This window comes from Ranitomeya variabilis, chromosome 6 (assembly GCF_051348905.1).
Source record: "Ranitomeya variabilis isolate aRanVar5 chromosome 6, aRanVar5.hap1, whole genome shotgun sequence".
NCBI classification, from domain to species: Eukaryota; Metazoa; Chordata; class Amphibia; order Anura; family Dendrobatidae; genus Ranitomeya; species Ranitomeya variabilis.
In genome coordinates, this window is record NC_135237.1 from 485,340,535 (window position 1) to 485,367,282 (window position 26,748).

Below are 26,748 nucleotides of genomic sequence, written 5' to 3' on the forward strand. Positions count from 1 at the left end.
TTTGTAAGGTAAATCCAGGAGTGGGTGAGAAATACAGGAGTGGTGACGTGTTTCTGTTATACCGTATTTTGCGGATTATAAGATTCACCAGATTATGAGACGCACCCCAAATTTGGAGGAGACTAAGAGGAAAAATCATTTTTTTAATAAAATGGTGGTGCTTCTTATAATCCATGCGATTTATTGGTTACCGGGGGTGGTGGCTGCGGTGAAGCGGGGTCCCAGGGTCAATACTGGAGGAGGCAAGAGAGGAGCATTGCTGCAGGCCGGGATGAGGGGGTGTTCGGATGTGCGCCGCTGTGGATGTTCGGTGATGCGGGGGCTCTACTGACATTGTGAAAGCCCAGAGCCCCCACATTTATATGGTTTCCTATGAGGTGGACTCCAGGAATATGGCTGACGGGGGCGGCGCATGTGCAGATTTCGATCTTGGCACCAAGATCTAGGGAGATGAGACCTCAGTGCTGAGCTGGGCTTTTACAAAATGTTGGCAGAGCCCCCGCACCCCCGACCACCTGCAGCAGCACGCCACACATCCAAACACCCCCTCATCCCAGCTTGCGGCCTGCAGCAACGCTCCACTCTTGTCTCCTCCAGCAGTGACCCTGGGACCCTGCTCCAATGTGGCCGGTAAGGTATATCCGCATTATAAGACGCACCTTCATTTCCCAAAAAAAAAATTTTGGGAAAAATTGCTTCTTATAATCCAAAAAATACATTACTTTTCCTCCGATTGCTCTGCTCCTGGTTTTGGCTTACAAATACTGATGTAAAATACTGACCAAATACTGAATTTGGGAATGTGGCCTAAAAGTGCTATTCATTATACTAATAGACCGCAGACCCATTACGACCAACATGCTTTTATGTATTTTGTTTTGTGGACTTATGGTCCGCAAAAAGAATAGAGTTGTCTTATTTGAACCGTTTTGCTGATCAAATTCACCAAAGCAAGTCAATGGCCCTGTGAAACAAAAGGATAGAAGGCAGATGTCACGAATCAAAAATGGATACAGTACAAAAAATTAAAAACATTGTGTTTTTCAAATGGGAGAAAAAATAACCTAGTAAATGACTTGGTGACTTAATTATTGTTTAATGTTTATGCTAAATAAAGTACAGTACTGTACCAAAGTTTTAAGATTCAAAAATAGAAGTGTTAATACCTTATTTGTTAACAAAATTCCAAATGAATGAATGAAAGAGAAATCTAAGCCAAATCAACATTTGCTGTGACCACTCTTTGCCATCAAAACAGCCTCAATTCTTCTAGGTACACTTGCACACAGTTTTTGAAGAAACTTTGCAGGAAGATTGTTAAAAACATCTTGGAGAACCAACCACAGATCTTCTGTGGATGTCACTTGTGTAAATCCTTTTGTCTCTCCATGTGATCCCAAAGAGACTCGATCATGTTGAGATCAGGGCTGTATGAGAGCACCATTATCACTTCCAGGACCCTTGTGTCTTTCTATACACTGAAGATACTTCAAAATGACATTGCTTGTATGTTTGAATGTTGTTGTTCTGCTGCAGAAAAAATTTTGAACTAATCAGGCGCCTCACTGATGATGTTACATGATGGACAAGAATCTGCCTGTATTTCTCAGTATCTGCCTGTATTTGGGGCTCCATTGCTGAAATGCAGCCTAAAACCTGCCAGGATACTCCACCATCCTTCACTGTTGCCTGCAGACACTCATTATTGTATTGCTCTCCAGGCCTTTGGTGAACAAGCTACCTTTTGTTACAGTAAAGTATTTCATGTTTTGACCCCTCAATCGAGAGCACATGCTGACAGTTTTTTCCTCTTCAGTTCCTACATTTTTGTGCATAGTTGAGTTACTTGGCCTTGCTTCCAGGTCAAAGTTATGGCTGTTCGGCCACAATTCTTCCCTGAAGACAACTTCTTATTAGACTTATCCAAATACTAAATGAGTGTAGCTGTGTCCTACGCCTGCTGCCTTTTCTGAGCTGAAGACTCTGCTGCACATCTTCCGATTTACAAGGGAAGTAAGCATGAGGTGTCTTATTTCTGCACTTTTCTCTTGGCCAAACACAACATCTATGGTCCTCAACATTGAACATTTCTTGGTGCATCTTCAAAAGAACTTGAACAGCACAGTCTGCTTTGAAATTTTTGGGAGAAACCTTGCTGATGCAGTATAACTACCTCTTGTTCTATTGCTCTGCTTAGTCTTGCTATGGAGTAGAGTTTGGCTGTTGCATACCCAATATTAACCCTCCTACACAGCTGTTTCTGTTTCAGCTAATGACTGTGTTTCAACCTACATATGAAAAAGATGATGATTATCACCTGATTAGTATAATCGTCTTCTCCTACACATGACTATAATCCTACAAAATCCCTGACTTTGTGTAAGTGTACTTAGAAAAATTGATGCTGTTTTGAAGGCAAATGGTGGTCACACCAAACACTGATTTCCCTTTTGTTAAATCACTTTGCATTTGTTAATCGATAAAAAATAAATTTTTAACACTTCTGTTTTTAAAAGCATTCATACCATGCAGCATTTTTTCCACATCTGTATAAAACTTTTGCACAGTACTGGATATGCTGCAAATACATTTTTTCTTGTAGTTATTGGGGTGATTATTATTATTACACATTTTTGTGATGTAAATAAATGTATACCATAGTTGCCAATGGTCCACCACTATAACACTTGGTCCACCAACATAACAGATGGGACACGCTGTGGTCATAGAAAAGCATGTTGCACACACTGTGCAAATAGTTTAGATTCACTGAGCAAAGAAAGGATTGGCACTCACCGTCCCATCAAATGTCCTTCATTAGGGTTCACATCCCATCAGAGGCAGGAGACCTTCTGCTCGAGACGCACTGGATGACAGCTGTTTCGCACTGGTATGCATTTCTACGGGTTCCGTAGAAGCGCATACCAGCACGAAACGGCCGTCGTCCAGTGCGTCTCCACCAGAAGCTCTCCTGCCTCTGTATGTGAACACCAATAAAGGACATTTGATAGGATGGTGAGTGCCAATCCTTTCTTCGCTCAGTGGATTTGGAAATTTACTCATTTCTTCGTGTGATGTGGCACCCGTGTCCCTTGAGTTGGCACCGTGTTGAAATCCCGGGATATTGCAGCTGTGCCAGTCACCGGTGTTCTCTCCCAGCATTTATTCATTGAAATAGTTTAGGTTGCCGGCAGTAAAATTGCCAGATTCTACATCTATACATCTTAGGTTAGGATTTTGCCACATTAGAAAATTCCATTAATTGATTATGTGCCTATCACAGATACAATTGCATGCTTAAACAGTTGATATCTTTGCATTGAGATAAACGATATTGGGGGACATTTCTTATTGCATTTATGCCACTTTCCAAAATAAAAAAGTTGCAAATGATAGTGCCCTCAAAATAGATGCCATAATTTGATATGTTTTAATCTGTGACCCCCATGGCATTTTTCCAAAAAGTTGTGAGCAGCTTTTGAAAGAGGGTCACCAGGCAGCCAAGCACATATACTATAATTTACACTATCCAATATCTGCCATAGATTTAATTATTTGACTCAAACTGTACATAGAAAATGATGCACCAGATTTATTAAATCACACGTGTATCATACGTAATCTGGCATATTTTGTACCAAAAAGCTTTTTAGTATTACCAGCATAAAAAACATTGAACTTAATAAACACTTCCATAGAGTTTTTATTGCATTCAATTGTACTTAACACCTTAAAGACATATGATGTATATTTATGTTATATGTCATGTCCCTGACTTTGATGCAGGCTCCAGTGCTGAACCCGCATCCTTTCCTACACATGACAGCTAATTTAATCAGCTGTCAGGTGCCTTTAACAGCCCTGGGTGGAGCACAGTTGTTAACCAGTTAAATGCCTCTGTCAATCTCTGACTGGTTGATTGGCAGCAGGGATCGCGTGACTTAACAATGTCACTCAGTTCCTAGGAAAGTCAGTGCTGGTACCGCTAGAATGGTGTTGGCGCCAGAAATGAGTATAAGGTTATTTTCACACAGTCAGTATTTGGTCAGTATTTTACACCAGTATCTATAAACCAAAACCAGGAGTGGAATAATCAGGGGAAAAGTATAATAGAAACACGTCACCTCTTCTGTATTTTTCAGCCACTCCTCATTTTGGCTTACAGATACTGATGTGTAATACTGACCAAATACTGACAGTGTGACCATAGCCTAAATGTTATAATAACAGTGTCATGCAATCTCTGGGAGAGCACCGGAGGTGAATATATGTTATTATTTTACAAGGTGGAAACACATGGATTCAAAAGGAGTTGTCAAAGCAGTGAACAGCCCTTTAAAGGGATCCTGACAGCTGATACATGCTGACAGATCCATAGGCATCATGTATCAGGCATCGGTTGTATGTTTGACTTTGAAATGCTGTAGCACTAATTGGTAAGGCTGGTCCCTGGTGGCTTCACCCCACCCACCTCCTTTGAGTGACAGGTCTCTCCTTGCAAGGGTGTATAATGAATAGACCTGTCAGTCATTAGCAGTGGGCAGGAAAAAGATGCTGGGGACCTATCTTTCCGACTAGTCACCTGGGCTGCTCAGTCCCTTGTGGCTTTTAAAGTATGTTTTCCACTGGAACGCATGCATCAGCTAACTTTCAATAGATAAATACAAGTTTGGAGAATTTTGCAGAATATTTGCTGAATTTAACGCTGACCTATAGAAAGTTAATTGAAGGGTACATCCCCACAGGTTGCATGCAGAGCGAATTTTCCTTCGAGATGTGTACTAAAAGAACACTATTGTGAATGAGATTTGACGAAATGTTAATTACTTCTTAAAAAATCTGCCTGGCACTTTTGTCAGTGGATCTAATTGTTTTCAAGGCAAAGATTAAATTGTGTGCAAATCGGCATCATTTCTGCACCAAATTTCACAACGGTTTTTACAGCTATGTATTTTACGCTGCTAACATGCGACCTGTAGAAAAATACTCCAATGCTGTGGTTTTCATCCATGGCTTATACATATTCTCACAATAATCCTTTATGCAGAATATTAAATGCTGCAGATTATTTGAATCCCGTTTTCCTTAGATGAACGAGTTGAAACGAATGTTTGTACCTTTACACATGCAAAGATTTAAAATCAATTCACTTCATTGATCTGGTCGATTCAGTCTGTTTGCTCCTTCATATCTTGATGGACACAACTGATAACATTTTACTCACATTCGGGGACTAGGAATTTTATATTTCTAAATAAACATTTAATTCTTCTGCCACTTTCATGTCCCAAGTAGTTGTCCTGTATCACATAGAGCATATTTATTCTGCTCGGAGTAGACTAAGCACCGTAATACAGCCAAACTCAGCAGAATTTACATGGGGCAGCTGCTTAGGAAAACACAAGACACAATCCAGCTAAAAGAATGTGCAGATGATCCAGCCTAAGCAGAGGGAAATATCATTGAAAATGGATTTAGATTTGGGTCATTTTGATCTCCGGGAATAGACAAAGCCTCATAATGAAAGCTACTGTCTTTGAAAACAAAACCTCTATGTCATGACATTTACTTATGCACAAAAAAAACCAAGGCCTGCATCTGGCCTGGATACCCAGGCTTTTTCTTCTGTGTTTGATTTGGCAAATATCTGACTTCACCCATGATTTGTATGTATGAGATGGAAATCTATGGTCGCAATGAATATTACATTGGCTATTTTTGCTGCACGCTATACCTAGTTACATTAAGTTGGGTTCATTCAAGCAGAAGAAGTGCTGAGAAAGGTTGAAGCCTATTAGAAGCAGGTAGTCATCTGTCTTTGTCTTGTATCTCAATGACAGTAGCATATATAAAAGTGCTTGTGTTAAAAATGGATATTTAGATAGAAAGTAGATTTATTTCATAGCTCGAGCAATACATAGACCAGCGGCTCGTCATATTCTTTTATCAAGTCGCACAACGCCTGAACTAATAATGTAACAGTACTTTAAATGTGCTGACCAGAGAGCAAATGCAAAGAGAATCTATTAACTGGGGGTTCTTTATGGGTTTTTCTTGAAAAGGCAATAGCAAACATAAAAATAATAAATTTAGCAAACATACGTTATTAAAAAAAAATAGAATGCACATAAAATGTGGCATGTGTGCAGACTACAAATGGCCAGACTCATAGAAGTGGGGTCTGAGCCTCCAGATGACACCTTTTCCTAATCCCCAAAAGCATCCAGTAGTGAGATCTCGAGGCTCACACAGTGCAGTATATAGCATTCATAGGGACGGGAAAAAAAGTAATCCGCTCACCTTCCAGGGAGAGTAATTCAATATGAAAGCCACTTGTATTCACATAGGAAGCATGGTAGACCTTGTTTGGTCAGGGAACGTAGGACCACATCAGGCTGGTACCCAGGTCAGAAATCGAAGAAGAGTCCATGAGGACTGGGCTCCAGCACCAATGAGGAAATTTTAAAAACATAACTTTTGGGATACTTTCAACATCTAACATCAGTATTTTTAAGCCAAAACCAATAGTGGAACAGTTAGTGGAAAAGTATAGTACAGACACATGCACCACTTTTTCATTTTTCATCCACTCCGGATTTTGGCTTACAAATACTGATGTAAATTACTGAACAAATATTGAACCCATTTTGCAGAGCTAGGGTGGGGAGTGACGGTAATTTAGTTCAGAACATTTGCTGCTGGTCTTTTCTTTCAGAGAGCCAGAAAAATCCACTAAACAAGACCTGTTAGTTGCTCAAAAAGTTGAGTTACAAGCCTTGTAAAAAGAAAAAAAAACCCGAGCCCCTCTGATTCGGTTGCTTTTTTCCATTTTGTGTTGCGTTACTCCATTGCAGAGATATTCAAGTTTACTGCCTTTGGAGCACAGTATGTGAAAACTCTGCTTGTAGTTCAACTGGGCATTTCCTCAGTTTTTTTTTCTGGGGGTCTGCGCAGTATTTTACATTACTAGATAACTATATCAGCTGCTAAGCTGTGATTGGCAGGGTCTGGGAAGATGAGATGTAAGTGTAAGTCTCCAGAGAAGACTGCATAAACTCCTAAGTGCACTACAAACAGAGATTTCACATATTGTGCTCCAAAAGCAACAAATGTGAATATCTCTGCAATGGTGTGAGGCAGAGCAAAATAGAAAAAAACAACAGAATCAGGGGAACTCGGGGATTTTGACAAGGTAGTGAACACAATTTTTTTCAAGCAAGAGACAGGTCTTTAGCTACATACATAACCTGCAAAAGACTGGATGCAATATCTACTGTAGTAATGTCAATAGCAAACTCAAGACTAATACTAAGCTATTTCCTCAGTAGGCGTAACCAGGCGGCAGGTCGCACTGAAAGTTGTAGTCCTGAAACAGCTGGATAGTCACAAATATCCCAGTTTTGGCTTAGATACTTAGTTTCATAAATCAAAACTGCCCTACTAGGTTCGGATCTGCCAGAGCTTCTATGTTTACATTGTATCCAGCCAAGAAAATATATGACACAATTACCACAGCACCAACATGTCAGGCAAGAGAGCAGTGTGGCTATTTTGTTTTCAATCTATTAGACAAGCGAGGATTAGCACATGATTAGTACCCGTGTGTTTATAACACCATGTAAGCTGTTGTGCTGTGTTGCTTACATTATGAGCAGGATCTTACTGCACAAAATGAGACTTCAGTATGTGCAAGTCCTATTTGTTGATGGCTCATTCAGTGCGGAGAAAGCCCGCTAATGCCTCATTTATATTGTCATTTAAATGTAGTGCCACTTTCGATTAATTATAATCCAAATTACATCTCTATGCAGCAAAAGAATTAATATGGAATTTACCCAGATTAATATATTTGCATTGAAAACACCGAGCTTCCCTGTGATTGCTGAGGGGAGTATATTTTAATAAGACTGTAAACATTAGGGGAAAAAGATAAAAAATTAACCTCGGTTATTGCAATGGAAATCACTCTCCCATTTCAGCCTAATTAGAAATGAATATCAATAATTATAATGTAGAACACAACTTGGATTTGGATCCCATTCGATAAGTCAGGGACTTAATGTCTGGTAATGAGTGCTGAACATTTGTACTTGTAAATAGCATTCTTCTGTTTGCTTCCAGAGCTGTTCGGAGTTTTCATGGTAGACAACGTTCTCTGCTTTTATTTTTAATTGGAAACGTTCAGCAAAATATTCATTTTAGTGAAAATCACTGGCAAAAATATTCTGTCCAGAAACACAATAGAAAAGGTAAAAAGGTAGACTCATCATAGTGTAACCGTAATGGTAAGCTTAGAGAAGTCCCCTACCCCCCCCAAAAAAAAATTAAACAGGTAAAAAATTCATTACACGTTGATAATATGGCATTGGCGGAAGATTATTTGGAGCTGGTTGGTCCATCAGAAATTGTGCATTAGCAGCAGGATAGGGCTGTGTTATCAGCTGAACTGGAGGTCAGCAATGTTTAACATTAAATGTTAGCCTTGCTAGACGTTACTCCTAAAATAGATTTCACATGAAATGCAAATCTGTAAAATAGAAACATCAGGTTACAGCTAAATATCATATTTAAGAATATTTTCACAGTCAAGTTCATTCTTGGAGGAGATCAGCACTCAATTGAAAACTTCTGCCCTTACTTATCAGCAGTAGGTAGGAGTGTTAGCACCGGACACCACTGTTTGAATAGAAAATATTCTAAAAGTGCAGGTACACTTTAATCCCTTTACAGTGGACGTCCATGCAGATAGATTCAGACAGCAACCTCTTAAATAGCAGCTACCTGAGCTTAGCTCTGATCGCTACTGTTTAATCATTTAGACTCTACGCTTTATAATAGACAGCTCCATTTAACGCTAGGGTCACATGACCATAGATTCTCTCATCAAGCAGAATCACACCGATTATGCTAATGAAACTCAGATCAGAGTTTGAGCAGAGTGTGATCCGATTTTCTCAGATGAGAGAGTTGGACCAGACTGTGAGGAGAAGATGGAGAACAAAATTTCTCCATCTTTTCCATTGTGTCAATGCACGGAAGTCGAGTGCAGTTCAATGATTTCCATGTACTCATTGATTTTCATGGCCGAGTGCAATCTGAATACCGGATCAAACTCCGGCATGCTCCAATTTTTTTTCCCTGGGTCTGGAAAAAAAATCGGACATGTGCACAACCCCATAGAATAACATTGGTCCAAGTACGATCCGGCACAACATCAGATCGCACTTGGACCAATGTTGGAAAGTATGTGGTGGTGTACACCTGGCCTAAATGGCTTTTATTACCATGCCAGCAATGCAGTCACAAGACGCAGATGGGTTGTCATACCAATCGGAGGCCTACTGAAAGCTCTCGTCACCATCATCTTTGTACACCCACAAAGTCTTGAGTATTGCAATACTTTACTATTACCGTATATATTACATTTGATACAAAGATTACTATTACCTTATATATTACATTTGATACAAAGATTTCACGTTTGAGTTTCCAATTCAAAAACAAAGAAATCAAATAAATCAATAAAAAGCATATTTGGTGTAACCATTTCCACAACAGTCTGAGCTATGGAAGCATAAAATTAAAACCACGTAATAAAAAATGAAATTTAAGGCCGGAATTGTTACTTTTTAAACGCTATAGCATCCTTATAAATATAATAAAAAGCAATCAAAACATCATATATACCCCACAGTGGTATCAATGGAAACCAGAGCAAAGTCACTCAAAGAAAACAGGACCATTGACAAAAAATAAATAAAAATGTTACGGGTCTGAGAAAATCACAACATAAACCAACATCTGGAACCCCCGCAATTATACTGAACTGACGAATCAGGATGTCGGGTCATTTTCTGCTGCACAATGAAAAGTGTAAAAACGCCCTCTCCCCCCAAAAAAACAATGGCAGTATTTTGTTACTTACATCATTTCAACCCACTTGGAAGGTTTTTTTTCTTGTTTTTCAGTACATTGTACGGTAAAGTGAATGGTGTCATTCAAAACCACAACTCATAATAACACAAAAAATAAGACCTTATGTGGCTATGTTGATGCAAAAATATATAAAAAAAAAAAAAAGTCATGGCTCTTGAGAGAACGGGAGGAAAGAATGAAAAATGGCTGGGTCATGAAGGGCTAAAGGATCACTGCAGTCTGTACATACAGTGTTATGCCTAGTGTAGGGCATGAGAGGGCAGTGCACATCACAGAACACTCTAATGGGGGCTCATTTTGATCTCTTATGCTGCCCCCTTCTTTTCTAATGAGTACATGGCTATTTGTTTCTTCTTGCATGAAAGAGTAAAGTCATGTTGAATTGTGACAAATAAATGTCCGCCCTTTCTCTAAATCACTTTCTTCGTTCTTTTTCCCTGGAAATAAACCTGCACAAGCTTTTGTCCTCAACCTTTGCTGACGCATTTATAAATTAAAAATAGGTTATTGTACAATCAAGAGCATCTTGTCCATTTAGTTACCTCTTCTACGGAAAGAAGAAAATCAAGTTGTATCTTCATGCACAATCAGATTACCAATGGCCTATATATTTATGTAGGGGCTGATGGCAATCAACGGCTTAGCAACAGTACATTTCAAGATGCATTTGCACCCAGTTGTCCAGTGATAGTGTCCTCATCCTGAAAATAATTTAGTTGCAAATTGAGTGGAAGATGGTGAAAATTGAAAGTTAAAATTAGAAATACTCATAATAAACAGAAAGAAAAAAAAAAAGGTCAGATGATGCTGCTCTGTGATGAGATTGGAATGGCTGGCAAATGAGGTTCTGTATTTGTCGTAAGATGTATGTGACATGCCTATCCAATGCTCTTGTAATATCCAGCCTAGCAGAAGAGATTATCTGGCAAATTGACGCTGGAAAGAATTTTCTGATGGACAGGAAAATTAGAATTGAGACCTTCTCTTTGATGTATGTAAGTTGTAGCCACATTATACTGCCGGCTCCAGGATCCCATTAAACTCACTGTTCAGATGATAATATTGAAATTAACTATAGTCAAGCTGCAAAATGGCACAATAAAATGTTTGCAGTCTTAAGAGATCAGATAATCACAATGCAAGCGTTTACAGCCCCACAGCCTGATAGTATTCAACGGGAAAAGAGATGGAGATAAAATTTTATTCCTCTACATAGGTAAGTGCGTCGTTATTAAGAGGATATTTCCCCTGTTTGCAGGACGGCTTTGTGGGGCTTTGCTAAAACAACAAAACTTTATTGTTTTGCAACATTTGACAGGAAAAGAATTAAAATAGCAGATGAGGAAATGCTGAGGAGAAGCTTTATTTTTTTTTTTGAGAGAGAATCTAGAAATTCCATCTGAAATGCTGTTATTGATTAATCTTTCAAGGCAACCTAGGGTTATCCAAACAAAGGAGAGGAGTACATTTTTAAACTTGTTTATTGAGTCTACTAACGGTTACTAGACATAAAAAGTGACTTCCAATATATTCCTGGTAACAGGCTGAAATTCATGACATAACCACACAAACAAAACTAGTAATATTTCAGAAACTTGTAGCGTTACGTTTTTACTATCTCATAGGGGTAATCAAATGTGTTCCAGCATCCGATAAGCTAAATTGACCTATAATACCATCTAAAAGGTTGATTGATTGCATCTTCATGACATTGGTGCCTTCACAACTAGAATAATCTTTCACTTTAGTAATGTGCATATTGACACATTAGTCCATTTGCTCATCACACAACCATCTCGAAGATTTTTCTCTTACTTACATTGTATTCCGGAAATCGCTACGCCAACTGGGCAGACTTTGCTCCAACTTTGAAATCTTCAAAAGCAAAATGAAAATCAGTTCAGAAAAGCCTGCAACCTCTAAAAACCCTGCCACCACCAAACTGCCATATGAGCTTCTTGTACCCATACCTACTGCCTTCTTCCCCATTTTCTTGTAGCACATAACCCCCCACAGACAGCATCCTCTCTCCTTCTGTACCAGCCTGTCACTTAAATATAAGCAGCTTTTGCCTTCACCTACCACCTCCTTCCCTTGTAAGTGTAAGCAAGTGTCGTACGTGTCACCCATTTTTACCCTCGCCTACCGCTTCCTAACCCTTGTTCATTTTAAGCTTTTTTTGAGAAGGATACTCTCACTTTGTACCGGTCTGTAAACACTTTTGGGAAGAATCCTCTCTTCTTCACTACCTATTTGCCACTCATACAGGAGCAGATTTTACCCTCATCCACAGCGCCCTTCCCGGGTAGAATCTAATCCCCTTTGGACAGGATCCTGTCTCCCTCTATACTGGTCTGTTATTTTTATATAAGCAGCTTTTTCCTTCACCTACCTCCTCCTTCCCTTGCACAATATAAGCCCTTGTGGGCAGGATCCTCACTCCCTCTGTACCGGTCTGTCACTCATATATGAGCAGCCTTTACCCTCACTTACCACCTCCTTCCATTGTTCCCTGTAAGCCCTTGGGGTCTCTGTACTGGTCTGTCACTCATATATGTGCAGGTTGTACCCTCATTTACCATTTATCATTTATCCCCTCTCTCTCTGTACTGGTCAGTCACTCATTTAGTCACTTTTATTTGTGCTTGTTTTCTGCAATATGTATCATAGTTCTGTTATATATTGTTATACTTGTACAGTAAACCCATTTGCATCTTTTTATATGTACAGAACCCTGAAAAACTATATTTTATAATTTCATTTCTTCTGTTTTCTAAACTGGTCTAGGTTCCAGGACTCAAACTCCGGACAAGGATCATGTCTTGAATTTTACAACAGCAAAGCGGCAACTAGCGCAAAGTAAAGAAGAGGATTGTACAAATAAGAAGACAAAAACTGCAGATGAAAATAGCATTTGTCAAGAACAGGTAAAGATTTGAACAAAATAATATTTTGATTAGTAATATTAGCATTTTTTCAACTATTTTGTTCAATTTTATTTATTCTTTTCCTTTTTTTAGTGCTATCAGTGTCCCTACTGCAACTACAGCAGCAAGGACCCGAATCGTATCCAGATGCATATCCTCTCCCAGCATTCGGTCCAACCTGTAATATCCTGTCCCCTTTGCCAAGATGTTCTCAGCAACAAAATGCATCTACAGTTGCATTTGACGCATTTGCACAGTGTGTCTCCAGACTGTGTCGAAAAACTACTCATGACAGTAAGTGGCTTTTTATATAAATTTTACTTTAATGTTCTATGAATGATTGCTATTATTACTGCCATGGCTGCTGTTTTTAAAACAACTGGAGTGGCTACGACCGTTCCATTTTCAAACCAATTTTATTGACTTAATACAGTAGGATCTTTCACGGTTCTGGTGTCCTTAGACAGGAAGAATACTGTTACATATTTCAATATTCTTGCAGCCAAACACAATGGGACCGCGACAGAATGGAGGGCAGTGCCCATGTTAACAAAGCCTTATTTGGTTGATAAAGAAATATATTTCCTATGGGACATTGATGTTCATCCATAATTTTAGGGTGCGAGTGAATGAGCATATTGACAATGCTTATCTAATTAGAAATGAGCCATTCTATGATTTGTAATGTTTAGAATAATTTCTACTATTGTAGCTTTTTACTTATTAGAGTCTATTGTTTTCTCCAGATTTCTGTGCCAGAGGTCATGATGCCAAACAGTATGCTGTTGCCACAAGCTGCACCTGAGAAGTCAGAACCTGAGAGAGTGCCATCTGTCACCCCTGAGTTTTCAGGAAAGTTGACAGGTGAGTGAAATTGTAATTTCTAAACTATATGTTACTAGTATGTAGTACAATAAAAGAAAAATGAAAGTTATAACACCATTCCACTTTACAACATTAAAGGGATTTCAGGACTCCTGGACTCTAATATATGTTTGTCAATTTTACCATTCCCCTACTTCCGTAATTCAGTGATTCGGCTAGTAAAACAGTTTGATACACAACCTCAATACAAATGCATGCTCAACTTTGTTGTGGAACTATGGCAGGAAATCAAAGTGTCAAAAGTCATCATTTGGCCTCTGACCAAATGCTTATTTTGTGTTTCTGGATCTGATCCAACAAAAGAACTTTTCATATATCATAGTGACATGTCAAAAATTTCGATCAGTTTGGGTTCAAGTGCTGAGACCTTCACTTTTAGTTAAAACAAAGAGGTAGAAATGGTCTGCTGGGTGCTGTGCATCTTCATTTTTGATGTCTTCAGAGAGCAGACTTTCTGTTTTGAAACGATAGGTTTTGCTCCATAGTCATAGTTTATGGTTTCATTAAAAAAATATGAAAGTGAAGCAGAAAATATTTGCATTTTGGGGAAGAAGAAACTAAACTACGAAAAAATATTAAATTCTTTAGCTATAAACATTATGAAGAACAGAAAGATGAATTATTTTTACAGACCATCGGTCTCCAGACGTCTTCTAACGATAACGGTGGTATCATTTTTCCCTATTCTAATAGCTAACACAACATAGCTCATAAGAGCTTGTACAGCAGATTTTGCCTTTTAATTTTATTGTATTACATGCTTGTTCTTAGTTGCTGATCACACAAAAAATAAATCCTGTAACACATAAAAAACCTTTTAAGCACATACAAATGAGAACAAATACATTAGTGCTAATTTTATTCTTTTTTTTATTTTTCGTCTGCCTCAAATAGGTGACCATTTGACTGAAGAAATGAACATCCAAACTGGAGATGATATAAAAGCTGGAATTGATATTAAAACAGAGGAGCAAAATCTGTCCAAAGATTCACTAGATACCACAGAATGGAACAAAAGTATCAGCAAAGATACAAAACCATGTGACTCGCCAACGGAACAATTGAATGATCCGCAAAAAAGACAGCAGCTCTCTGTTTCTGACCGACATGTTTATAAGTACCGTTGTACCCATTGTAGTTTGGCTTTTAAGACTATGCAGAAGCTTCAGATACATTCCCAGTATCATGCTATTAGGGCTGCTACCATGTGCAGTCTTTGCCAACGCAGTTTCCGTACATTCCTGGCTTTAAAAAAACATTTGGAAACGGGGCACCCTGAGCTTAACGAGACTGAACTTCAGCAGCTGTGTGCAACCCTACCTGTAAATGGGGAGCTCTGGGCTGAGAATGAAAGTATAGCCCTAGACGAACACTCCCTAGAGCAGGAAAATGAGCGAGAATATGATATGGACCATGAGGGGAAAGCAAGCCCAGTTGGGAGTGACAGTAGCTCCATTCCAGATGACTTGGGCTCTGAACCAAAGCGGACTTTGCCTTTTAGGAAAGGGCCAAATTTTACAATGGAAAAATTTTTAGATCCATCACGACCATATAAGTGTACAGTATGTAAAGAGTCCTTCACACAAAAGAACATTCTTTTGGTTCATTATAATTCAGTGTCTCACTTGCATAAGCTGAAAAAAGTTTTACAAGAAGCATCAAGTCCAGTTCCTCAAGAGACCAACAACAGCACTGACAATAAACCATATAAGTGCAGCATTTGTAATGTTGCCTACAGCCAAAGTTCTACATTGGAAATCCATATGAGATCTGTACTTCACCAAACTAAGGCAAGGGCTGCTAAGCTAGAACCCAATAGTAACAATACCAGTGGGAGTAATATACCAGGGAATGTTAGCAGCCCAAACCAAGGGATGCTAGATTCTATGAGTTTGCCAGCTGTTAACAGCAAAGAAACCCACATAGATGCCAAAGAAACAAACAAAAAGCAAGCTCCTGAGGTTATTTCTACCCAACCTCCACATCACCCACCCCAGTCACCAGCACAGCTTCAAATGCAATTGCAGCACGAATTGCAACAACAAGCTGCTTTCTTTCAACCCCAGTTCTTAAACCCTGCATTTCTTCCTCACTTTCCCATGACTCCTGAAGCTCTTCTTCAGTTCCAACAGCCTCAGTTTCTTTTTCCTTTTTACATACCTGGCACAGAATTTAGCCTAAATCCAGATTTGGGACTACATGCCTCTGCTGCATTTGGGATGCCTGGCATGGCTGGGTCCTTTCTTGAAGATTTAAAGCTGCAAATCCAAACACAACATCAAGTTGGGCAAACTCAGCTACAACTTCTCCAGCAGCAAGCCCAACAGCAAGCCCAACAATATCAAGTACAGTCACAACATCAATCGCAGAAACAGCATCATCACAGTAGGATACTTAAACAGGAACAAAGTGTGGCAAGTGTTGAAAGTCAATTAATAAAAGATACATCATGTTATAAGGATTCTGAAGACATGCTTGAAAAAAAGGAGAAACCAAAGCAAGAAGTTACAAATGATAATGACACTCCCAAAGACAAAGATGGCAAGAAGCAGAAGCCTTCAGATTCTACTATTCCACCACCACGTATAGCTTCTGGTGCTAGGGGAAATGCAGCAAAAGCTCTACTTGAAAATTTTGGATTTGAGCTGATAATTCAATACAATGAAAACAGGCAGAAAGTTCAGAAGAAACATAAACTGGGGGATAATGAAAACCATGAGAAATTAGAGTGTGGAGAATGCAGTAAGCTATTTTCAAATATTCTAATCCTAAAGAGTCACCAAGAACATGTTCATGGACAGTTTTTCCCATATGGGGAATTAGAAAAGTTTGCCCGTCAATACAGAGAAGCGTATGATAAGCTTTATCCAATTGCACCATCTTCTCCAGAAACTCCCCCTCCCCCACCACCTCCACCACCTCCTCCTCCATCTGCACCACCTACACAACCCCCACCAGCTCTTACTCCTACAGTACCAGTGAAAATTCCAAGTTCAACACCAACTCCATTGCAAGCTCCACCTCCAACACCTCCTCCTCCACCACCTCCTCCACCACCACCTCCTCCGCCACCACCTCCTGCTCCACCTCAAGTCCAACTTCCAGTCTCCTTAGACCTTCCTCTCTTTCCTCCAATAATGATGCAACCTGTCCAGCATCCAGCTTTACCACCACAACTTGCACTACAACTCTCACCTATGGATGCTTTGTCAGCAGATCTAACACAAATGTGTCAGCAACAGTTGGGTTTAGATCCAAATTTCTTTCGTCATTCCCAATTTAAACGCCCACGTACAAGAATTACAGATGACCAATTGAAAATACTACGTGCCTACTTTGACATTAACAATTCTCCAAATGAGGATCAGATACAGGAGATGGGAGAGAAATCAGGGCTTTCATTGAAGGTTATTAAACACTGGTTTCGTAACACTTTATTTAAGGAGCGTCAAAGAAATAAAGATTCACCATACAATTTCAGTAATCCCCCAATAACTGTTCTTGATGATATAAGAATTGAGCCACAATTACCATCCATAGACATTCACAGGTCAGATTCAGCTTTCAGCAAAAGATCATCAAGGACTAGGTTTACTGACTATCAACTTAGAGTCTTACAGGACTTTTTTGACACTAATGCATACCCAAAAGATGATGAGATTGAGCAACTTTCTACAGTTCTCAATTTAGCCACTCGTGTCATTGTTGTTTGGTTCCAAAATGCGCGTCAGAAGGCAAGAAAAACATATGAGAATCAAGCAGAAACTAAAGACAGTGAAAAGAGAGAACTGACTAATGAGCGTTACATTCGTACTAGTAACATGCAGTATCAATGTAAGAAATGTAATGTTGTGTTCCCTAGAATATTTGACTTGATTACTCATCAGAAAAAACTTTGTTATAAGGATGAAGATGATGATATTCTTGATGACAGTCAAAATGAAGATTCTTTGGATGCTACAGATCAAATAATGCCAAAGACATACTATACTATTAGTCAGGCTGAAACATCTAAAGCTTCAACAGTAACCATAGTAAGTTCTGGATCTGGCTCAAGCACCCCCTTAATTCCATCACCCAGACCAGAGCTTGGTAAAACTTCACCAAAACCTGATGTACAGCCAGAGAGACCAAAGCAAATTGATGCTATTGCTAGCTCATTAGCCTCTAAATTAATACAGTCTAATTCAGCTTCAACATCATCTGATACACAATCTACAGTAACTGTTACCCAACAAAGACAACAAATTGTAAGACCTTCATCAGCATCCCAAACCACTCCTGTTCCATCTAGTCCATTACCCATATCTTTGACTTCCCTGCAGAACAGCCTACCTCCTCAGTTGCTACAATACCAATGTGATCAGTGCACAGTTGCTTTTCCAACACTAGAGTTGTGGCAAGAGCATCAACACATGCATTTTTTAGCTGCCCAAAACCAGTTTCTCCATTCACAATTTTTAGAAAGGCCAATAGATATGCCATACATGATTTTTGACCCAAACAACCCTCTTATGGCGGGACAATTACTTGGCGGTTCCATGCCACACTTGCCCCAGCAACCTGGGGCACCACATGGAGCCACACCAATTTCTGCATCTTTGAAGAGAAAGCTAGATGACAAAGATGATAATAACTGCAGTGAGAAGGAGGGAGGCAATAGTGGTGAGGACCAACATCGGGATAAGCGATTAAGAACTACAATTACTCCTGAGCAATTAGAAATACTATATGAGAAGTATTTACTAGATTCCAATCCAACAAGAAAGATGCTTGATCATATTGCCAGAGAAGTGGGCCTGAAAAAAAGAGTGGTGCAAGTCTGGTTTCAAAATACAAGAGCCAGAGAAAGAAAGGGTCAATTTCGGGCTGTAGGACCTGCACAGTCCCATAAAAGATGTCCTTTTTGCCGTGCACTATTTAAAGCAAAGTCAGCCTTAGAAAGTCATATAAGATCGCGGCACTGGAATGAAGGAAAGCAAGCCGGTTATAGTTTGCCACCAAGTCCTCTTAATGCAATGGATGATTTTGGTGAAAGCCCAAACAAATATATGTTTTTTGATTACCCCCAACTTCCAAAGAATGAACAACTAAGTGAAAATGATTTACCCTCTACTGTTTCTACACCCGTTAGCAAAAATGCTGAGCCGTCTCCAAAGAATCTTTTAAGCCCATCATCTTTTAGGGCAGAATGCAGTGAGGACATTGAAAACTTAAATGCTCCAGTTACAGAAAGGTTTGATCAAAGCAAAAATGACTTTGATGAAACATCATCAATTAACACAGCCATTAGTGATGCTACAACAGGAGATGAGGGAAACAATGATGGGGAAAGCACCACTGGTAGTACTAAAGATGCAAAAACTCCCAAAGAGCCAAAAATGCACATATATGACAGTTTGCCAAAAACAGGAACTGCTTCCATTGCAGACAGCTGTGATGAGAGTTTTTTCTTCTCTTTATCAAATACATCACATAATAATATGGACAGAGAAAGTGATCATGACCAAAGCATATATATGACTGATGAATTTGAGGACAATGCTGACCGCAGTGAAACATCAAGTATAGCAGATCCAGATCCCAGCTCACCAAATTCGTTTGGTAGCAACAATCCATTTAAAACCAAAAATAGTGATCGACCATGCCATAAAAGATTTAGAACTCAAATGAGTAATGTTCAACTTAAGCTTCTTAAGGCTTGCTTTTGTGATTATCGGACTCCAACAATGCAAGAATGTGAAATGTTGGGCAATGAGATTGGTCTTCCCAAACGTGTTGTTCAAGTTTGGTTTCAAAATGCACGGGCAAAAGAAAAGAAATTCAAAATAAACATTGGAAAGCCATTCATGATTAACCAAACTGGGCCAGATGGAACAAGACTAGAGTGCTCTCTTTGTGGAGTGAAATATTCAGCACGACTGTCCATTCGAGATCATATTTTTTCAAAGCAACACATTACCAAGGTGAGGGAAACTGTAGGAAGTCAGCTTGACCGTGAAAAGGATTACTTGGCTCCTACAACTGTGCGGCAACTGATGGCACAACAAGAACTGGATCGTATAAAAAAGACCTCGGATGTTTTGGGTTTATCGGTTCAGCCATCAAGCATAATGGAGAACAATTCTCTTCATGGTCTCAATCTAACAGCATCTTACCAAGGGCTACCTGGCCTTCCTCCAGTTCTTCTTCCTGGGATGAACAGCCCATCACCATTGCCTGGGTTTACACAGAGTTCAAATGGTAATTGTATATCATAGATCTAATTTAAAGGAATTATTCAGTTTTGGAAGAAAAATATTTTTACTTAAATGCATGTATTTGGGGTTAAAATAATTTTAGCACATCAGTTTCATTTAAAAATTTGCACCATTTGTTTTTTTACAGACTCTTTGTTTTCCTGCATATTCAACTTTGATGTGGTCTTTGGTCATACATCAGCTGAGAAGTGGTCAGTAGAAGACAGATAAAAAAAGAGTTAGAAACTCCCCATCAGACTGTGATAGTGGGATGACTGATAGATTCTCAGTTTTCTGACACTACAACAATCAGCAGACTTTGCAACAAAGACTGTAATAGGCAAATGGTGCAAATTTTTTCTTAAAACCCAATTGCAAAAATAACATGTAAAAAAAAATAAAAAAATTCTGTATGTCCCCAAAGATAGACAACGCCTAAAGCAATAAACTAGGCAGAATATTTAAAAAATAATAATTATTGTAGATGAATAATATGTAGACTAATGCTAGAGAATTTTTAACGATACTAATTATGGATGTGTGTATGTCTATCTATCTATATATATATATATATACAGATAGATATATATATATATTTTTTTTAAAGACGTTTTTCGTTCAACATGTTAACTGCTGTGATACTACAATTGTCCTCTGGATCAATGAAGTGTATTGTATTGTATTACTTTAAATAGCATTTTTGTTCAAGATAATAAAATTGTTACATAAAAATTAACAACTATATTTTTCTTGATTTCAGCTCTGACATCTCCTGGTGCAGGCATGTTTGGGTTCCCTAATTCAGCTACTCCATCTCCTGCCCTGTCTCTCAGCAGTGCTCCCACCAAATCTTTGCTGCAGACTCCTCCACCTCATCCTCCTCCACAACCACCACAACCATCCCCATCATCCTCTTTGTCAGGACAGCAGACAGAACAGCAAAACAAAGATCTGGAAAAAAGCAAGCGCCAAAAATTCAAAAAAGTAAAGGAAGAATTAGAAACTGCAAGATCTGAAATTAAACAGGCTAAAAAAGAGGAAAAAATCTCATCTGCTCTTTCCATTTTGGGAAAAACAGGAGAAATGCCCATGGACCCTGCTCAGCTGCAAGCACTTCAAAATGCTGTTTCAAATGATCCAGCTTCATTTATAGGTGGACAGTTCTTGCCATATTTTATTCCTGGTTTTGCTTCATATTTTACACCCCAGCTCCATGGAACAGTGCAAGGTGGATATCTCCCTCCAATCTGTGGGATGGAGAGCCTCTTTCCATATGGTCCAGCAGTGCCTCAAGCCATTGCTGGATTGTCTCCTGGTGCACTGTTACAACAATACCAACAGTACCAGCAAAACCTCCAGGATTCATTACAAAAACAACAAAAGCAACAGCAACAGCAAGAACAAAAGCCACCCCAAGTCAACTCACCAAATGTAGAAAGTGAACAGAAGCAGCAAAAAGCAAACGGAAAGTCCGAAAAGAAGGAAGAAAAATGTCCTGCCACGGAAAGCACAAAAGAAGAACCCCAGACACATCCAAAAAATGCAGACTTATCAGACAATGTCATTGTTCCATTTGTCAAGCATGAGTTTATATGCAGAAAGTGCCAGATGATCTTTACTGATGAAGAAGCAGCGGTAAACCATCAAAAGTCCTTCTGTTTCTTCGGTCAGGCCTTGTTTGACCCACAAGAAACAGTGCTTCGAGTTTCGGTCAACAAACATCAGTGTCTTTCCTGTGATGTGGCTATTAGTGGAAGTGAAGCACTTAGCCAACACCTCCAGTCAAGCTTGCACAAAGAGAAAACAATCAAACAAGCAATGAGAAATGCCAAAGAGCATGTTAGATTATTACCTCACTCAGTCTGCTCCCCTAGTCCTAACACCACATCTACCTCGCAGTCTGCAGCTTCTTCTAATAACACCTATTCACATCTTTCTCGCTTCTCCATGAAGTCCTGGCCTAATATTCTTTTTCAAGCGTCTGCCAGGAAAGCTGCTTCTTCCCCTTCTTCTTCTCCCTCCCTCTCCTTGCCTTCAACGGTTACCTCAAGTTTGTGCAGCACCTCAGGGGTTCAAACCTCACTACCCACAGAAAGTTGTTCAGATGAGTCTGACAGTGAGCTGAGCCAGAAGCTGGAAGACTTAGATAACCCTCTGGAAGTCAAAGCTAAGCCTGCTTCTGGCCTAGATGGTAATTTTAATAGCATCAGAGTGGATATGTTCAGTGTGTAGGAGTGAAGACAGGATCCCTTGCTTAAAAAACAAGACTTTTTAATTGCAGTTCCAAAGCTTCTCTAACCCAAAAATTACAGTACCAAATGATTGACTCAGGATTGTTTTCCCATATTGATATGCTGGCAATATAGGACGGTATAGTATGGACAGAACTGTTGCAGATGGTTGAATGCGCTTGTAATATATGCTTAAAGTATGGATAAAGGAAAAAAAATCCTCCAAGTTCTTTTGGAACTTGTTTCAAGCCAAAAACTCTCCAAAAGCAAATTGCACCTCAGCTGGATTGAATTCCAAAATGCTAGCATGTACTGTATGGGGGGATGATCCAGAATTTTCAAAGAGAAATTCTCTTACTTTAGGTAGGTGTGATTCAGTAGCTTTAAATTCTCAGGTCAGAACATAACATTTCTCATTTGTTTAAACAAAAAAAAAAAAAAGCAGCAAAAGCCTGGTAAAACTGTGACTTTTCCCCCTCCAAAAAATTTAAATCTTTATTAGAACACATTTACACATTTTTTTAGGTGTGTTTAGTGTATCGATAGACTTTGTAACCCGTGGTGAGCAGGCAAAAATTCATGTGAGCTTACCCTACAGGATAGTACAGTTTTACCATAGATGGGATATCGGTAGGTGAAAAGATGTATATGCCCAGTGTATTGCAGTCTGTATATGCCACAAGCTATATTTATAACCATATCACCCCCTTTTCTTGTAGAATATACTAATATTCTGTGCCAATTTCACCTTTTTACTTTTTTACCTCTGATCTCATCCTTATTGTTCTGAAAGAGGTAATAATTCTAGTTTTGATATAGACTCTAGAGGGTTACGGGACATTTTTCATTTGTGAATTTCATGCTTTAATGTCAAGGTACTTTGCTTTGTCTGGACTAGTGCACTTATAATTTTGTAGACCATGTGAAATGAATTAAAATATTTTTTTTCCTTTCTTTTTTTTATTCTTCTTTTTTTTTGGGTTTCAGTCGGTTTATTTTTTGGATGTTTTTTGTTTGTCGTTAGTGTTCATATTGTCTTGTGTAGTGCAGCAAAAAGTTTGGTCGGCATTTGTTAGAAGTTTACTTCCTAACAACCCAAAAGACCTATTGAACAATTGGTGCATAAAGTAGTACTATATACTTGAAAAAAAAAAATAATCAAAACGTAAACAAAACGCCTAAGTACAAGTCGAACAAAGAAAAAAGAAAAAATGAAAAAAGTAAAAAAAAAAAAAAATGAAATGGTATATTTGCTTCTGTCGAAAGCAAAGAAGCTGCTTTAATAATAATAATAATAATAATTAAAAAGGGGACTAAAATTGTTTTGCAAAAGGGGATAGCCCGGTGATCATACAACTGAACTTTACGTAGATGCCTACAGGCTACTATAATGGCGGTTAGGCATTGATGTACTTCCGTTAACCTGTTAGGTGCTGCAGGGGCCTGCCATATATATTATGGCACATCTTTTCAGCATCCCATTGGTTAATATTCTGGGCACTTGTATTTGCTGTTCTGTTACATTTTTTACTGTTTATTTTCTGTTTGTTTGTCATATATGCATTACAAAGTATTATCCTTATCAAGATTTGCTGCTACTGTGTTAACCTTTTTTTTTGTTTTGCTTGCCATAGTTTTCAACTTCTGCCACACAGTGAATTGAATTATAAATTGCTATGCTTTGCTGTTCATTTTTTTTTCTGTTGCTGTGGAACTTAAAGAATGTGAAAGCTGTCAAGGGTGCTTTACGAATCACTTTTGTGTTTGGTATAGTAAAACAATATGATTCATTCCAAAGTAACAGAAGGTTGTACGAAAAGTGAAAAAAGGCTCGCGAACAAAGAAAGATATGCTGTTGTACATATTTGTAGTTGGCTGTGCATGGTACAAAAAAAATTTATAAATATGAAGAAATGCAAAAATGTATTGCTTTTGGTATTTCTGATCTGAGATGAACAAGAAGCATGTAATGCAACTGTCTGACAGTTTAACAAAAATCATGCTTAAAACTGTTTTAATGATCAAATCAACTTACATTTCATTTGACATTTTATTATTGTACAGTTTTTTGGTTTTGTTAAATAATGATCACAGCGATGTTCTGTACATTTTTTTTATGCAAACTTTTTATTGTTCTTAATTTGGGGGAAAACTTTTTTTTTTTTTTTTTTTGTATTTTAACAATTTTTATTTTAATCCTGAAGACACTTTTTTTTTATTTTTATTTTTATCGTGTTTCGTAAAGAGACATCATGGCCTCCCAAGGTGCAATCCTGCCGCTATAGTGAGCTAATGTCCTAAATCCAAAGGCTTCAGAAGATTGCTTTTGCCTTTTTCATGAATGTTAAGCAGCAGCATTGTGAGATCGATCTGTACTGGCAGTTAACACGATGTGCAACAGTGTGTTAGCATGGAACAGAACGCTTTTCACAAAACAAAGGACTGTTTTACAAATGATGATTCGACAGTAAGTCGACATAAACTTTTACAACTGCACAGCAGCCAAAAAATAAAAAAATTAAAAAAAACTTTAACTGGATGGACGTTGTTAGGGTGACATAAAGAAGAAAAAAAATAGATAAATACATAAAAAATAAAAAAAGGACAGCCTACAAAAGGTTGGGAATGAGTATTGTTTTTCCTGGATATCAAAGGGATTATTACAGCGCAATCATTGTCTACACAACATGTACTCTCAACGCCTGGGTTACATAGGAAATGCACCCTGAGGTTTTAATAAAGAGCCCGTAAGGCTATAACTTTAAATAAACTAAACCAAAAATGTTATTGATGTTTTATATATAGAGGGTAGTCTCATTAGTTTTTGTTACTGTAATGTTTGAAGTCTCAAATGTACCGTATTACGGTAAATAACATGGTTTTGAAAACTTTTTTTTATTTTGTCACAGACCTGTTGTCATAGTTGAAATGATGTTTATTGTAGATGGTATTTGAACTTCTTCTCCTGGAAATAGTTCATCAAGTATGTTTGTTGCTCATTGTGATACATTAAAAACTGTATCTGCATATTTACAAAGTGTTTTTCATTTGTTTGATTTTTCGTATTACTGTTTTAGGTGGAGTTTCCTCGTTTCAAAGAGTCTTTTGCTTTTATGAAGGAGACAACAAAATAAAGGGGAAAAACTCTATATTTATCAACCCTAAAAAAAAATTAAAAAAAGAAAAAAAAAAATTTGTAAAGTTGAAAAAAGTGTGATACATATAATAAAGACTTTCATTATAATTGACATTTTTTACAATATAAATAATGGCTCTCACCATACGAGCGGTAGAAACATATATACTGTCTTTTTAGACACTAAAGATATTGCAAGTGTATTTTGAAACTGTTTTCATAAAAAAAATGAAATTTAGAGGAAAATGAAGTTGCATTTTAGATTCCCTTTACCCTTTGCCTTTGTGAAGAAAAGCTTTCAAATGCATTGTTTTGCTTATGAACATGCCAATAAATATTGCTTAATTTATTTCATACAGTATTTCATTTGTGCTATTATGCCAATACAAGATGGGTTTTCTTTTGTTTTGTTTTTGTTTTTTTGGTCTGGCTACTTTAAGAAATCTGCCAATCAAATGAGTGCTGACATATTTACTTTGAAATTGAGATTCCATAGAGGAAATGATTCTGAGAAGCCTCCCTTCATGTGTACAGACCAAGTGTTTGCCTAATTTCAATTGTGATTATAAACATTGCACACACAAGACTCATCATTGACAAAATAAATTGTTATTTGTCAATTGCCTGTTAAATGACCCTAGTGGTAAGTTCTAGGTGGCCACAAATGGAGGTTGTTTTCTGTCGGATTGTTTGGGCAAATCAATGTGTCAGAGCCTAGGTCCACCCGAAGACCCTCTGCTACCACCTAGTTCCCTTTCTATGAGCTATCAAAACTTCAAGAAATACATCTATTCATGATCAAAGCAACATGACAAGGGGAAAGGGTGAATGACAGAAAGCCATTCCCCATTTTCTCCTGCAGGTGACAGGAGGAAGTAAGGAAGGGTAACGCATAAGGACAACCACATTTATTAGAGTGGAATTGAATTCTACTTGAATATACAAAAAACTGCATATTTGAAAATATGAAATTTTGCAAAATCTCTTTACTCAAATCCAGCTGACTGACATTTTCTGATCCATAGATGGCCATCAAAAGTTTAAAAAAGAAACTTGCACTCACTGCTTGCCACTTGCCATTTTGTCCTCAGAACGGTGTCTTCTTTTCACTGATGTGAGCCATATCTCCCAGACTGTTCACTCTCGGCCAGGTCTTCCAGCCACCACCAGGCTCAGAAGTCACTGTGCATTGAGACGTCACAGACTTGCAATGTGTAGTGACCTCTGAGGCCAGATAACTGCCTGAAAGTCAAATTTAGAGTTAATAGATTCCATATAAAACAGCAAAAAGGAGAGGATCAAATAGTGGGGAATGCTGCTTTGCTTTCATCAGCACCTTTTCTTTCTGCTGTCAGACTGTAGCTCTGTTCACTCTATGCTGGGACTTCCAGCCA

The 26,748-nt window shown here is 38.3% G+C and overlaps 1 protein-coding gene across 6 annotated transcripts in view; it reads left to right on the plus strand.

Annotated features, from left to right (window-relative positions):
- The window catches only part of ZFHX4 (zinc finger homeobox 4), a 217,524-nt gene extending 191,821 nt beyond the window's left edge, over positions 1 to 25,703 (plus strand). For all 6 annotated transcript variants that reach the window (XM_077270677.1, XM_077270678.1, XM_077270681.1 and 3 more), the window contains exons 6-10: positions 12,724 to 12,863; positions 12,957 to 13,157; positions 13,610 to 13,727; positions 14,643 to 19,991; positions 20,748 to 25,703. In XM_077270677.1, coding sequence (XP_077126792.1) covers positions 12,724 to 12,863; positions 12,957 to 13,157; positions 13,610 to 13,727; positions 14,643 to 19,991; positions 20,748 to 22,219 — 7,280 coding nt within the window. In that variant the 3' untranslated portion in view covers positions 22,220 to 25,703. The remainder of the gene's footprint in view (positions 1 to 12,723; positions 12,864 to 12,956; positions 13,158 to 13,609; positions 13,728 to 14,642; positions 19,992 to 20,747) is intronic.
- The last annotated feature ends 1,045 nt before the right edge of the window (positions 25,704 to 26,748 follow it).